Source organism: Equus quagga, chromosome 20 (genome assembly GCF_021613505.1).
Source record: "Equus quagga isolate Etosha38 chromosome 20, UCLA_HA_Equagga_1.0, whole genome shotgun sequence".
Classification (NCBI taxonomy): Eukaryota; Metazoa; Chordata; class Mammalia; order Perissodactyla; family Equidae; genus Equus; species Equus quagga.
Window position 1 is genome coordinate 32,488,305 of NC_060286.1, and position 15,743 is coordinate 32,504,047.

A 15,743-nucleotide genomic window follows, 5' to 3' on the forward strand; every position below is an offset into this window, starting at 1 on the left:
AGGGTACACACTGGGAGAGAATGGATAAAGTAGTTTAACTTAACAAGGTTGACCCAACAGACTACGTTTGTTTCTAAATATCATGAAAAAATAAAAGGGAAGGGAATTTTGTACTATTTACCCATGAAGGACTTAAATTAGACAGATTGGAGAGAAGGAAGGGGGAGAAGTAAATTTAATGGCTTTTGAGTAAGGGGAAACCACAGCCCAGGATCACTTACATAAAATTTTCTGGATATTCACTCAGGGCCATGTCAATGATATTCAGAGCATCGTGGTAATGCTTCTGTGCTGACAGCAAGAGGGCCAGGAGGTGCAGGGAGTTGGCATCATCGCCTTGAAGTTGAAGAGCTTGGCGGACGTACCCCAGAGCCTCTGGTATCTGGTTTTAAACAAAACCAAAAAGAATTTTAAATACACACACACACACACACACACACATATGAAGCCACAATTTCCATAACTGATTCTCTGGACATATCAGGAGTTGTTTCGCCTTGTGCCACATTCAGATATGAAGCCATCTTTAGGACAGCCCCAGGATACCAACCAGAAAGGTGAAAACAGATGCTCTTTCCAGGCGATAATATGACCGATGAAGTGATAGGAGAGACTCTGTTCCTCTATATGACTGCCAACACCAAATCTTTCATTTCTCCCTAAATAAACAAATTCTCTTTTTCCATAAAACTGATCTACTTTCGATTATGCCCAAGATAATTTCACTCTACACGGAGACACAAACAAATTGCCAGAAGTTTTTAGTGGAATTAAACTGCCTTAGCGGAACTGTTCTCATTTTTTAAGGTATTACTGAAATTACAGTGCTTAATAAGTTACCAAACCTTAAAGAGAGCTTCCCAAGTGATCAGACACCTGTGATTCTTTTCCAGTTCCTTTGTCCTGGCTCTCCACTAGAGATCAAGGAAATATGCAAACAAACAAACAAACAAAACTCCCACACCTTTCCAAACGAGAACCCGAAATAACTCCATCCAAGAAACAAATTGCAATGCCACATACAAAGCAGATGTATCCAAATTCAGGTAGGACCAGATACAACCTTAACCTCTAAAATGCAACAGCTGTTGAAGACTGTTCAAAATCCTCAAGCACAGGGGTGGGTAAAATGCATGCATAATAGATATTTGAACACCTGAGATTCCATGCAGGTTTCACAAGGACTAGGGCAAATTAGAACCTGAAGCTGGATTTCCAAACAGTGCTGGAGACTGAAGCTTTCTTACACGACTGCCCCAGGGACTCTTCCCTGTCCTCCCTCCAGTTCCTCTCCCTGTGCTGGACCTCTTCTCAGCAATCCTGCTTCTTCCCAGACCCTCAATAACCTCACTCCTTAGGAGGAAGCCACGACTTCCGTCTTTCCCAAATCTATTAGTTTTCCTCACTGAAATTCCATTTTGGATGGATTTAAGTTATAAATGCTGGCTATGGAGGCTTTCTGCTTTTGTGTCATAGAATCGTGGCTATCACAGCTGGAAGAGAGATCGTTTGGCACAACCCTTCACTTCCAGGGAGGAAGATGAACTCCAGAGAGGTGAGATGACTTGAGCAAGGTCATCCGGCATTGAGTGAGATGAGAGTAGCACTAGATCTTCCGACTCCTCTCCCGTCCTCTCCTCCTGGTCAAAAGGCATTGGCTCTAATGGTAAGAGGGCCACAACCCCATGCCCTCGGTCAGCAGGGAAACACTCCCCAGAGGTTTGGTGTTGTCTTGCTGTGTGCCACCAAGGCTGCTGCTGCACCCACAAGGCTCCATCTACTTTTTCACTCCTCAGGGTGATAACCTACTGTGTGAACAGCACTCAGCCTGGTATTATGGGGAGGGTGGAAAGGCACGTATATCCATGGTGTCAATTTGCTGACTAGGGCAATTAGGATGACCAGAGCAATTAGGAACAAACTGATAAAGGGTTCAAAATGATGGCCTTAAGGGATAGCTGACTTGAAGGAATTCAAAGCTGATTCCTTCATTCAACGAGTATTACTGAGTGCCTAACACATGCTAGGCAGTGTTCCAGCTGCCAGGGTAAAGCAATGATGATGACAGACATGGGTTCCTGCCCTCGTGGAACCTGAAATCTAATGGAAAGATAGTGAACAAGAGAGTTGAGCACGAGGAAGGACAAGTGCGGGCTGCTGTAGGAAGGAAGCTTCATGGAGCAGGCGAGAGAAGTTCCTGGTGGAGGAGAGAGACAAGATGGTCAACCACCAGCCCACAGGGGTTGCAGCAGCAGCTCTGCATCAGTTCAGCGCTGGGTGAAACGACCTTTACAGAAGAGGTATCTTGGCTTCCTCAGTCCCCAGGACACCAATGGGAGTCACTTCTCAGCACCATTCCCAGGCCTCCAGGAAGAAAGAAGCATGCCTGCAGCCCAGGCCTGCCAGGGGAATGGCATGTCTGGGGAACTGACCTTCGGTTCACCCTCCAGTCAGCACTCAGGAATGTGCTGGGGTTACCACCAGTGTCTTGCACCTGGTGGGCAGGCAGGCATGTAGCCAGAGTCTCCAGAACAGCTGGGAGGGGCAGGAGGGTCTGTGAATGGCAAAGGCAGCTTCTGGAAGCTGCCATTGGGAAGATGAAGGCGAGCAAAGCTTGCCTCTCCAGCAAGGAGAATACTGTTAAGTCTCCTGTTTCGAGGGCCCACTGTGTGCAATTGTTCATATCTTCTACATATTTTAAAGGAACTGGTCTTTTGTCTACATCTGCTGGCATCTTCCTGTCAATCACCGATACCCTTATGACAACTAGGCCCCCACCAGTGACTAAATCCCCACCATGCTGCTCAGCACCGGGCTCTGTTAGAAGGGAAACAGGCTCTGTGAGGACTCCGGGGTTCGCAGTACATGCCATGTGCTGCATCCCATGTTGGCATCTGACCCCAGGTTGGGCCTTTCAGATTTATGGATTTAATCACCAAAAGCACGCCTGTGTCTTTACAGCTGATGCTTAAACTGACTAAAACACCAGGTCTTCACTGTGAGGAGTCAGCACGCTCTGAGAAGAGTCCCTGGCTCCCGGTTAGTCTCACGAATGAAGGAAGATCAGCTGCTACCTCAAATGGAAGGGCTGAAGGAACTGTATCAGGACAGAGCGTGCGCCAAGTTCAGCGAACATCAGAGACGCTCACCTGTCTGGAGATGGCAAGCTGCAGAGCCAGGTAGAAAGCTGCTTGGTGATCTGTAGGTGACAGGCTGTGGGCCCTGAAAAAGTATTTACGCCTATTAGTACATGAGAGGCCATTTTCACTTTCCCTATCCAACAGTATTTCCATTTGCATTGTTATGCTAAGGCCACATATTTAACTATTTATTGTTTCATTTGAACTCTCCTTTGTCTACTAACAAATGTAACGCCTTTGCCCTCTTACCACTGTACACAGGTACGGCACATGAGCATGGTTCTGTGTTTTGTCTAGCATCTGAAATGGCAGCCAATGATCCTCGCCTTTGAGGAGGAGCTCGGAGGTGAAGAATCCACAGGCCCTGAGGTCTGACCTCCCCAGCGGACGTCTCCCTTGGGCTGAGCAGGAGGGGCCCACGTGTCATCCTGGGACACAGTGAGGCCACGAGTGGACTTGGCAAGGCGCTGGCTGCTTTGGTTAAGTTCTGGCTTGGCCTTAACGCTACTTCATTCAAATCTCTGGATTTCTGAGAAACCATATGAAAATCAAAGACTGGGCTTTGCTTGTAAAATGAGGTTTTGGTTTTCTATGAACTATAGACAGAGAAGAAGGATGCTCACTCAGTCTTTTGAAGCTTCTACTCAGTTCCATGCAGTTTACTAATTTAATCCATGTAACTGTGACAAAGAAGACACTGTGGCCAGACACCAGGCTTAGTTTTATTAACTGGCCTTTGACACTAGATGGGAAGAGGCTGTGCTGGCCTCCTACTTGATTGCAAACATGGGCATTCTTGCTTTTATGTGAAAGTCAATTGCATTTCACCTTGAGCAACTCAAAATGACTATATACAAGACATAATTCTGTGTTTAACAGTCTGGTGGGAAGAGAAAAACAAACTTTTACTTCCTTCTAGAAGGCACTGTGGAGCAGACTGATTACCAACGGTGGAACTCAGATAGTAAACAAACCTTCAGGCTGTTCTGTCAACACTCTGTGATTAAAGGAGGAGCTTCCACCAGCAGAAAACAAATTCAAGACAAAAAAGAAAGCCAAATCATTACGAATTCACCCGTGGCAAACGCGCCCAGGACGGCTTTCTACAGAATTAAGGCCTTTTCATGGAACCACCCACCTGCTGTGGGGAGAGGGGCTAAAAAAGTCCTCCAGCTGTTTTCTATCCGGAAAATACGTGAAGTGCAACAATCCCGGGCACGTTTGGGCAGATGTGGTAGCTCATGTGTGGGACTGGGGGACAGCAAGAGGGTGTCTCTGTCCTTTTATTAATCTTAAGAACAAAACACCTAAATTCCCGTTCCTGGGGAATCTTTACCAGTAACCTTGCCTCAAGACACAGCCTTGAGACTCTTCACTTCACTGTCAGAAGCTGAGGCTGAGTATTTGACTGCGTTGCCCTTTTAAATGACTTATTTCTACCAGAGGCCCACTCAGTATGCCCCAGTTTTTATTCTTTTACAACTATTGGTTTTCCATGAATTTGTACATCAAAGAATTTTTTTCTTTGGTGTTCATAAAAAGTGAGGCTGGAATGTCATGGTTTCTGTCTCTCCCAATTACTCAGGGAAGATGAATACAAAATTAATTATAAAGAGACTTTGAATTATTTAGCATTATTTATTTTATCTCATCTTCTTTCACAGTTAATAAAGCCAGGTTTCTACAACCCTCAAAAAGAACTCCTCAGAGCTATAATTTTCTCAGCCCAGTTTAGATTTCTCACAAACGAAGTTGAATCAAATCATGGTTGCCTCTACGCAACACCAACCAAGTGAAAAGCTGGCAATGGTCTGGTGACTTCAGGGTGTGAATAAGGATAGTTCTGACCAAAGACCCCACCCTGACCTCATCAAATGATCATTAACTGCTAGCCACAGCACCATGAGAGAAACAAACCAGAAGTGCTAGAAATCTCGGCATTTCTGAGATGCATTAGGGCAGCACCTGAAGAACTGCCAACTTGGCTAATAATGGCTATCCAACTGCCAAATTCCTAATGAGGGACATCTTAAACATACACATTTTTAGAAAATCTTATTTCAATAATTTGGCTAATGAGTTAAACTGACCACATTAGCCTATGAATGAAAAAAGGATAAAGGAGAATGCCCAATAAAACAAGAAAAAGTGAACAGTGGTGATCTCATGTAGGCTCTAGAAAACTTGCTTCAGTTGTGCAGAACAACTTCAGCAGGTAGGCTTCCTGTGACAAAAGCACTTTGGTATGCCCACAGAAAACCTGCTCGACAGAAATCATCAAGCGACGCAGCTGAGAAGAAGGACATTGGTGATCCTGAAAACTGCAAGCCCGCTGGACTCTGCACATGAATTTAAAGCAGCCCCATAAACCTCATTCCCATACAGTGAGCACCTGGTGAGGATGCTAAGAGAAACTCAGAGACCTAAAAATATCACCACAGACATGCTCACAAAATGCTTCCCTAGTTAAAGCACCTCTACGTCCATTAATTTAATTTCTCTTCCATAAGGAAAGAAAGAATTATTAGACTGCTGGCCTACTGAGGCTGCCTATCTATTTATCTATCCACTCATCCATCCGCTCATCCATCCATCCATCCATCCACATTATGCAGTACCTACTGTGATGCCAGGCCCTGTGCTAACCTTTGGGGAGCCTGAAGGAATAACACAAGTGTCCTTCCTTGAGGAGCTCCCCCTAACCCTGAAGAGGGGGAAACCCAAAGCGATCATTACAGTGCAGTGGGAGGAGTGCCCTGAGAGAGACATGCCAGGCTGCTACTGGAGAGCACGAGATGGGCCTCCCAGACCACCTGGCTAACACTCAGAATGCATTGAGCTCTACCCCAGTGCTCTCGTAGACTCCAGTTCCAACGTCCTCTAGAGCTGAACAAAGAATATAGAGAAGCTCGATCAATTTTGACCCTGGTCCATAACACACATACTTTGTAACAATAATTAGTACAACTCGTGAAGGATCTACTATTAAGCATCTTGTCCAAGAACATCCAGCAGAAGAGGTAAAGCCAGCTCTCTTCACTGGAGGCCTGGTCTCTTCACACTATCAGCCTGCTGCCTTGTTTAGCCAATTCTCCTTGAAGTCCCTTTCAGTACTGATTATAGTGGACATGGGATTAGTATATTATTAAGTTAAGAAAAAAATGTACACACCTGGTTAAATCTATTGCTCAGGAACCTCCCATTAGTTACAAACATACTTGTCCTAGTTTGCCCAGGATTTTACTGGTTTTAGCACTAGAAGTCCCATATTCTGGGAAACTGCTCAGTTCCTGACAAACTTGGATGATTGGTCACTCCAACCACACAAAACATACCACATTCAAACTGAAACTCAAGCTAGGAGGGAGAGAGGAAAATAAAGCGAGACTGTGTACCCTCTGCCATGCTGAGCGACAAACCCGCGTGACACCATGCCACCTCTTCCTCACGGAGCAGCCCAGATTTCTGCACGCTAGGGGTCAAGTCACTGAAATATACTCTCAGCTGTTTTCAGACTTGCTTTTCTCTGTAGGAGGTGAGAGCGCACCGAGGTAGCCACTCAGATCAATTCAGCATCTTCAGAAAGCTTGGCAGACAACACTATGTTTTCTTCACTATACTTTTGTACGGGGCAAATGAATTGGTTCAGTTGCTTGGGCTGAGCTTATGAGTGTTAGGTACAGCTGAGGGCCTCAACATTAAGATGCAGTCATGCAAGTGGGATATCTTCAAAAATCACCTTTTTGCACCTGCTGGAGAGCAAATCTTTCTGGACTCTGGCTCCAGTCATAACTAAGAGTTAATTTTCACATGCTATATCTGCAACCCCACTCCTTTTTGAGTTACACTGTTTTCTTTTTAAACAAAAATTGCCAAAGAATGGTATAAACAGAATTGCAGGGAGAAGATTTAAAACACATAGCAAAAAAAGTACAGTCCTGTGTCACTTAATGATGGGGATATGTTCTGAGAAACATGTCATTAGGCAATTTCATTGTCGTGCGAACATCATAGAGTGAACTTACACAAACCTGGATGGTACAGCCTACTGCACATCTAGGCTCTATGGTACTAATCTTACGGGACCACCATTGTAAATGCGGTCCATCGTAGACTGAGACGTCATTATGAGGCACATGACTATACTTCTCATCCAAGTGGGTTTTAGATATCCACTTACATTTAAGATGCAATACAAATCATTCTTATTCATTTAAAATCCTTCCCTTATAGATTTTTGTTAAGTCTACACGCACTAGAATAGTCCAAGTTAATGTGGACTTGAAACAAAATAATTTTATTCCTGTGAAAAATATTCTTTATTTCACACAAACACTAATTTAGATTAGCCTTCCCCAACATAATCACATAGGTTAGCAGGATTTTATTACTCTTTATTCCCATATGAACTAATATTTTTAAAATCTCTTGAATTAAAACCTAAGCAAAAAAGGAACAAAAAGGAATTCAGGCCAATGGAACAGCTGTTATATAAGATGACGTTAGGAATTCTGGTGGCTCAAGGCAGACCACCACCATGGCTGTTTTTAGAGAGCCGGTAAGATGTGCTGATTTAAGAAAAGTGAAACAGATGTAATGACCGCTTTCTTAGGCATCCATGTGTGGGTTTGACGAACTAGGACTGGAGAATTTAAACCTCCAAATCATTTGAAATGGAAATGCTTTCCACACTCCGTGCTGGAGAACATCAACAAAAGCTTAGCACAGAAACAGGAGATCTGTTTGCAGGTGTCAACTGGGACTTTTTGTCATTACCCAGTCTGAGACTGACAAAGTGAAGAAGTTATCAGCAAGCCTGCTAGGAAATGCAGAGGAACGAGATGAAAGAGTTTCATCTGACACCAAGTGATAATGACTTCACGAAAAAAGGAACATGTACCCTGTGACAAATCCGTAGGCAACCCCAGTTCTAAAGAAAGAGACCTCACAAAGGTTATTAGGTATTGAGAGGTCCTCAGGAAATTTTCAGATAAATAACTAAGTTCTAACTCAATTCCAAGAAATCAATGTAACTAAGATATAATTTAAGGTGAAAGGACCAATACCAATTCTAGATTTGACATCATGGGACTATACTTTCAGACAACGACTCATTTTAGTGATTTATTATACCTGCAATAAGAAGAAAATTAGGGCAGTGTGGCATAGAAGGTACCAGAAAAGCTAGACCAGAGTCAGGAGACTGTGATTCTATCCTGACTTAATAGCTATGAGACTCCGGCAACTCTCCTCACTCCTGCGTCTCAGTCCCTTACCTGCACTAAACATACCACCTCTCCTGCCTACCTGAGCGGTGTGGGGTGAGGGTCAACTTAAATAAGGATTGTGAAAGAGCACTCTGACACTCAAGCATTCTCTAATTATAAGGCAGTCTCCTAATTTCATGAAAGACACAATGTTGGAGACAAGCCCCGTGTGTTACAGAGCATGGCGGGTGCAGGGGCCTGGGTCTTGCTGGCCTGACTGTCTTAACATAGTATTTCAGAGACTGTCCTAAAATCTGGCTTTTTCATTTCTTAATATGAAAATCTGTAGCTTGACATGTGAAAAAAAAAAAAGCTGGAAAAGAATAATCCCTTTTCTAGGTGATGACAAATCTGTTTAATAAAAGGAGTCATCTCCCTAGACATACAAAGCAGCTATCTTCTTAGAGCTGAAATCACTTTATTAGGAATGAATAAAATGTGCCCAAATGGATATACAGATTAAGAATGCAGATTTACACGGCAACAAATGAGGCAGCAAGTTTGGATACTGTATGTTCGGTGCTCAAGATGAAAGACTCCCAGGGGTAAGAACACTGTTTACATAATCTTTATAAATAACTCTTCTTTTTATACTTATCATACTTCGGTGTCATTATGCACAGCCAAGTGAAAAGATGAACTCCCACTCACCTCTGAAATGCAAGAAGCGCCTTTCTCTGTAGGACCTCCTGCATCCCTCGCAAAGAAGCTAAGAAAAGGGTTCAATTAGTCAGTGGCATGGGAGATCAGGGAGTTTTTGACAAATACAAAAGTCATCACAAAAACTACACATTCAACTGGATTAAAGGCAACAAATTCTGGGTGCCTATGTGCCCAGCCCTGTCCCAGGCACTGCAGAAGACTGGAAATGATGCCCAAGCCAATCAGAGGCACCTGCACACGCTGGGCTTAACTGTGGAAGGAGGCCGAGGAGAGAGTGTGAGTTGGCTGGTCACCTTGGTGCCCCCAGGCATAGGAGGCTGATTTTAAAAGACCAGCTGGGAACTCCAGAGAGGAGCACATCTGGTTTCTCAAGTGTAGGCAAGTAACTCCTGAGGGAAGACTGGCTCTGCTGAGATGGTATAGTAGAGATTTAAGCACCAATGGTGTTGGATTGGATGGCCTTCAAGGTTCCTTCTAGGACTGAGAAGCTACAATCCTGGGCCAAGGGCACTAGCTTGCTGCCATGAAAGGCTGGTTTAATTCACACCGGACAATGGCCAGTACTTTTACTACCTTGATGTGAACACAAGGGATATATCAGATAAACCCAACACCGATGCCAGAACATCAGCTGGAAAGTATGAGGCCATCTTGCTGTGAGCCAACACTTCCCCTGAACAGAGCACGTGAGAAATGGCTCCTTTAGGAACTAAAGGAGGACACAGTAACTAAAAAGGTACTTTTTATGGGGACAAGAGAAAAAGTCCTGGAGGAACCCGTTTCTGGTTGGAAGTGGTGGAGACTCTTATCTAAAATCCAACATGGCAGATTCCATCCTGACATCACACTGAGAAGACAGAAGGCTGCCCCAGAGGGCCAGATGTGGCTGTAACCCATGGGTGTAACCCATGGCTAACTTAGAACAACAGTGACTGAGCTAGAGGGAACCTCATGGGTGACCCAATGAGGCCAACAGGGTCAAGCGACTCTCCCCAAGTTTCAGAGCTAATTAGGGATAGAGTCTGAACTAAGAATCTATATGGATAAATAAAGGGCATTAAACTTACACTTCACTGAAAGTCTACTAAAACTAAAACAACGTGCTGGGTCTTGCCAATATAGCATGTGCATATGAAAAATGAACCAAAAACTTCATTATTGAAAATCAATTGATATGCAAAACTTCTCCAGGATCTTTGACATTTTGGGGCAGAGGAAAGAAGGATTTGAGGTAATTTGTAAAATAAACTAGAGCAAAACTATAAAGAAAGAAAAAGATAGTGAGTCCTATAAAAGTCAGACTGTATTTTCCCTTAAGGGGCCTGTGGTCGGGAGCGGGCGCATGAAGAGCTCCCCAAGTGGCTGGCAAGGTTCCAGCTCCCGAGTGCAGTGTGATTACAAGGATGTTTGCCTTATCTTCCTTCATTAAATTACACATTTGTTCTTAAAACTTTTTTGTATTTGTCTTATATTTAACAACGAAATGTTAAAGAAATAAGAGTTCAGAAAAACAACTTATCAATTCACACTTTCTGCAAACATATAATTGAAAACTTCATTAATTATACACAACACAATTAAGATTTTATAGCCAGAAGCCTGTCCACCAAACCTCTAAGTACATCCTAAACGTGTATCTCTGCACGAGCATTTGGTGAGCGGCTGCATTGCACGTGCACATATCTGTGAGTTAAAACGTGCAAACAGAAGAGGGCAGGTCTTGACCAGTCACGGGAAGCTTCGTGGAAGTGGCTGGCCCTGAACTCCTCTACATTCCTGGGCCTTAGACCCACATCCCTTCATACGAGGACAGCCCAGCCGAGTGCACAGAGCCCTCATCCCTTCCCTCCCATTCTCCAACCAGTCCAAGCAAGGAAGACAGCAGCAGCGGGGCCCCACAGGACAGCACAGCAGAATGGCCCAGCTTACGCACCCTCCTACAACAGAGGGCGACTGTGGGAATCCTACAGACAAACTCCTGCAGCCCAGCCCTGCGGCTCAACAGCCCCGGAGGGCGGAACTCCTCTCACCGTCAGTGGCCTGCAGACTGTACGTGAGCCCCAGAGCTAAGTAGCCTTTGGCCTTGAACTCTGACGTTTTCTCTCCGGCATCAACAACAGTTTTGGCAAACTTCTCAGCCTCTTCCAACTGAAAAACCAGACAAGTGAAAAACAACAACAACCTGCAGAATTTCTAACACGAGGTCCCAGAAGTATCTGCCGCCAAAAGCAGATTTCTGATGAGTCACTGCGAAAATAACTCTCAGATCTTCCAATTCCACTCTGGTGATTCTGTTTCCTTTATCTGAGCCTCTGCAACAATCCTCAGGATTCCCACCTTACCTTTTTGCTTTAAAGTTTTTCTTACTGCTTTTTTGACTTCTTTTCCAAAGTCACTTTTATATTTGGTGGGGTTATACCATTTTCGTCTTTTCCTTTTTACTGACTGGTTCTGTAATTAGGTTGTGCTAGGTATTTAGAAGTTTAATTTTATACATATCAATAATAAATGTATAACAATTACATATATCTAAATAACAAAGTCCTTGAAATGTTTTGTGTTTGGTTCTTTCCTGTTTTTCATGACATAAAGAATCCATTTAGGCTCAGATTCTCTTTCCCACAAGCTGTTAAAAATTTCAAAACTCCATCTATTTATTCTACAACACACAGCACGTGGACCTCGCATCAGCAGATTCCAATGAGAAAATATGCACCTGTAAACTACACCCACAATGAGATCTTTTGCACAATTCATTCAAGGCAAAAATAATAAGATTTGTTCCTTCAAAGTATGGCAATGTTGATGTTATTGAAGCTGGATGAGAGCAGACGGGAGTTCATTACACTCTTCACTTTTGTGGTGTTTGGAAATTTTAATAATAGAAATGTAAAAAATATATACAGAAAAGATGTGTTACTCTCATCTTTAAAAAAAAGAGCTTTATTTTAGGTGTTAGAGAGATATACGTTACAGTAATGAACAACGCCATAGCTAGAAACTGGCATTTTCAAAAGCGAAGGGTTTGGTCCACTCCTCCGCCCACTCCTGGGGCCGGCCTGTGTTGTTCCCTCCTTGCGACACCGAAGTATTGAAACCTGAACAGACCACACATCGCTTTCACAGCTGTGCATTTCAGGTGAGAGCCTGCTCTTTCAAAATGCCTTTTTTCTTCTACGTTTTCCCAAGTGAAATCTAACAAAAGTAGCACACTTTCTTCACATGGCTTACTTTTGTCCTGCTGGGTGAGAGTACATGGAAAAAATCAAGCAGCAAGAACTATAATGGTAAAAAACCCTAGCAAGGTGGCTTGGTCTTTGGAGAAAATTCTTCTTATCATTAATCTTGACACAAAGTTAAAGAAAAGAAATTAAAACTCCTTTGCATGTGGCAATTATCTGTACCACCATCTCAGCAATTAGGCTGAGTTTTCTATTTTCTCTTCAAATGGTATATTTTTGAAGTATAGAACTATTACAAATTGGGCTATTCCCAAGTTCAAATTTGAAGAAGAATATTTGAAGAGGAGAGCCCATGTGAGGGAAGAGGAATGTAGAAAGTCGGTTCTACATGTGAGGGCAACTCTTTGCTTTATAGAAAAACTCAGGTGGGTGGGTGGGGCCTGTGGCCCAGGCCAACGGTCTGGGACTCTGAACAGCCTTGTATTTGTGTAGCTGATGAATTACTACTCTTCTCACCCAGCGCCTTGAAATGAAAAAGGCTGGAAGCCCTGCCACGAGCAGACAACTCCAACCCTACTCACCCAGTGAAGGGAGCCCATGCACAGCTTCGCAGCGAGGAGAGGGATGGTGGCATCATCGGGCTTCAGACGGATACATTCTTTCAGCACCTTTACAGCACGAGCAGACTTGGCAAAAGGAGATAATTTCTGTGAAACTTGAAATTTTTGACAGAACGAAACACTAAACCTTTCCCAGAAGGCTCTTGGTTAGGATGCCCTCTTAAAGAGGTTTTCCAACTTTGAGCCCAACCACGCAGGGGCCTAGGGATGGCGGTAACCAGAGTGTGGCGCTCTCGAGTGAGAGGAGGGTAAACTGTGGTTAAAACAAGTGGGAATGCTTCACTGGAATCACCCTAATTTTGTTCCCTACTTGTGTAGCCATTGTGAAAATAAGAAAAAAATAAAAACAGTGGAGTCTTATGTTATTATAAAAAATAAGCCATCCAATTTGAAGCATACCATATCAAATTTCTGTCTCCAATTAGCCCCAATAATCTTAAATCTCAGACTTAACAATTTGCTAAATGGCAGATTCACTAAATGGCCCAAATTAACAAGAAGAACAATGGCTATGACCTTTACTGAGTGTGTACTGTGTGGGGGGGTGCCAACCTAGGCACCTTGTGGGTATCATTTCATTTACCTGATAACAATTCTATGATGCAGATATTATTATTACTCCATTTTACTAAAGAGGAAACTGAGACACTCAGGGACCTCCCTGGTCACACAGCTGTGAGGACAGCACCAGTCCTCAACTCCAGCAGTTGGACTCCACAGCCCACACTGTCAATGTCATACACTGTCTAATACAACATATTGCTAAAGATAACTAAAAGATTCCTTCTCTAGGAGTAAGTTTATGAGTGAAAGGGTCAGTTTGAAGAATTAGCCTTAGTTTAAGCCATATTTTCACATGATGAAGTTACAATGGCTAGAAAAGGCAAATATTTCAGAAATTTTTCTTTCCAATGATGTGTCCACGTTGGCCCCCAAATCATTAAATTTGATTGTCCATTTATAAATGACCACAGGAATGTTTCAAACAGTTGGTTTAGACTTCTACAAGGTATCATATCAGCCCTTGGAATTCAAAGACATTAACCACTGACACAGAGAAGTGCATAGCACAAAGGGCGACTCACTTTTCCAGCAGCCATGAGTGACAGAGCGAACTGGTACCAGAGGTGGAACTCCTCAAAGGCAAACTTCATGGCTCTCTCCAAGCACTGGTTTGAAAGAAGAACAAAGGCAGACATCTGAGAATTGCCAGTGTTACAAGGACAAGTGTGAGTTTGTGTCTAGGCACACCAAGATAAGTCCTACATGACCTGCTTCCCTTGAATGCTCAAGACATAATCCACCACCAAACCCCGGCTGAGGAGTCCCCTCAGGGTATGATGCACTGGGCCAGAAGCACGGATAACGAACAGTTGACTAAAACACAATCCTGACCTCAAGTAGCTTTTCATCTAGTACAAGGAAAGAGGCAGGTACACAACTCAAATACAAGGCCCAGACTGACATGTGCCCCAAGAGCAGGAAACAGAAAGCACTGTTGGAAAGTGACCACAGGATTCAGGAATGGCATCCTGGAAGAATGGTATCTGAGCTGTGCCTTGATTAATGAAAAGGACAAAAACACAGCTATGATTTGGGAATGCACTCCAGGAATAGGGGGCATGACAGGGCGTGCTTTGACCTGGCGATGGTGCGTGGTCCACTGGAAATGCAGCCTCGGCACACGGGCTGGACAGGGAGAATCAGGTTGGAAGGCAGCGGCGGGCTGGGGCCACGTCCCTGAGTCTGACATGCAGCCCCTTTTCAAAGTTGTTCCATCTCCTTCCGCCACTGCAGCTTTGGTTCTCACAACTATATGTTAACGTGACTGTCTTCACCCTCCCCGGCCAAGCCCAGGCCAGTCCTACTATGAGAAAGCACCAAGGGCAGAAATCCTGACTTCTTTTTCTTTTCAATGCCTGCCCATGGTGGAAACTTTACAAATGAACTTCACTCTCCGTCAAGGAGGAGCCTCTGGTTTCCGCACAGAGTGACATAATCATATTAGACTTTTAGGAATGTTATGATGGGGGACGGTGAGACCAGAATGGAGGCAGAGACCAGGAAGAAGGGGGATAGAATGGTTCCAAGGGCTTCAGAACTAAGGGACAGAACTAAGAAATGTGTCCAAGTTACAATCAGCAGGGTGGCTGGTGAGGCGTAGGGACTGAAGGAGGCCCCCAGAGTCTCTGGCCTGTATAGCTATCTGGGAGCACACCCACGGCATAGAAGGCCCACGTGTATGCACGTGTGTGTGCTGTGTGTATGTGTGTGTTTATGAGAGAGAGACAGAGAAAGAGACACAGAGAGAGAAAGAAAGAGAAATTTTTTAGAATAAAGGGATAATGGGGAAGAAAGGTGTTTTATTAATGAGTTTGGTAGGGAACATGGTGAGTTTGAGGTATCATATGGTAGCTTACTGGAAATAGAGACAATCTGAGCCTCAAGAGAAAGGTCTAACAAAAGACATACAGCTAAGCTGAAAGAAATCAAAGAAGCCATAAATGGAAACATGTCCAGTTTCACGGACCGGAAGACTTAGTATTGTTAAGATGTCCATACTACCCCAAGCAGTCTACAGATTCGAGGCAATCTCTGTCAAAATCCCAATGACATTTTTGCAGATACAGAAAAACCCATCCTAAAATATAGATGGAATCTAAAGGGACCCCAAATAGCCAAAACAATCTTGAAAAAAATCAAAGCTGGATGACTCATGCTTCCTGATTTCAAAGTTTACTACAAAGCTGCAGGAATCCAAACAGCATGGTACATGGTGCAAAGCCAGGCTCAAAAGAATTGAACGCAAGGACTTCAACAGACATCAGTACACCATGTTCACAGCAGCATTACTCATAATAGCAAAAACAT

The 15,743-nt window shown here is 43.8% G+C and overlaps 1 protein-coding gene across 9 annotated transcripts in view; it reads right to left on the minus strand.

Annotated features, from left to right (window-relative positions):
- Positions 1-15,743, minus strand: part of TTC7B (tetratricopeptide repeat domain 7B) — a 222,666-nt gene that overhangs the window by 93,160 nt on the left and 113,763 nt on the right. For all 9 annotated transcript variants that reach the window (XR_006886346.1, XM_046647628.1, XM_046647626.1 and 6 more), the window contains 6 exons: positions 13,958-14,041; positions 12,834-12,938; positions 11,101-11,218; positions 9,059-9,116; positions 3,150-3,222; positions 222-382 (listed from right to left, as the gene is read on the minus strand). Coding sequence is in view for 8 of the 9 variants with exons in the window: in XM_046647628.1 (XP_046503584.1) it covers positions 222-382; positions 3,150-3,222; positions 9,059-9,116; positions 11,101-11,218; positions 12,834-12,938; positions 13,958-14,041 (599 nt within the window). In the remaining variant the exon portion in view is untranslated. The remainder of the gene's footprint in view (positions 1-221; positions 383-3,149; positions 3,223-9,058; positions 9,117-11,100; positions 11,219-12,833; positions 12,939-13,957; positions 14,042-15,743) is intronic.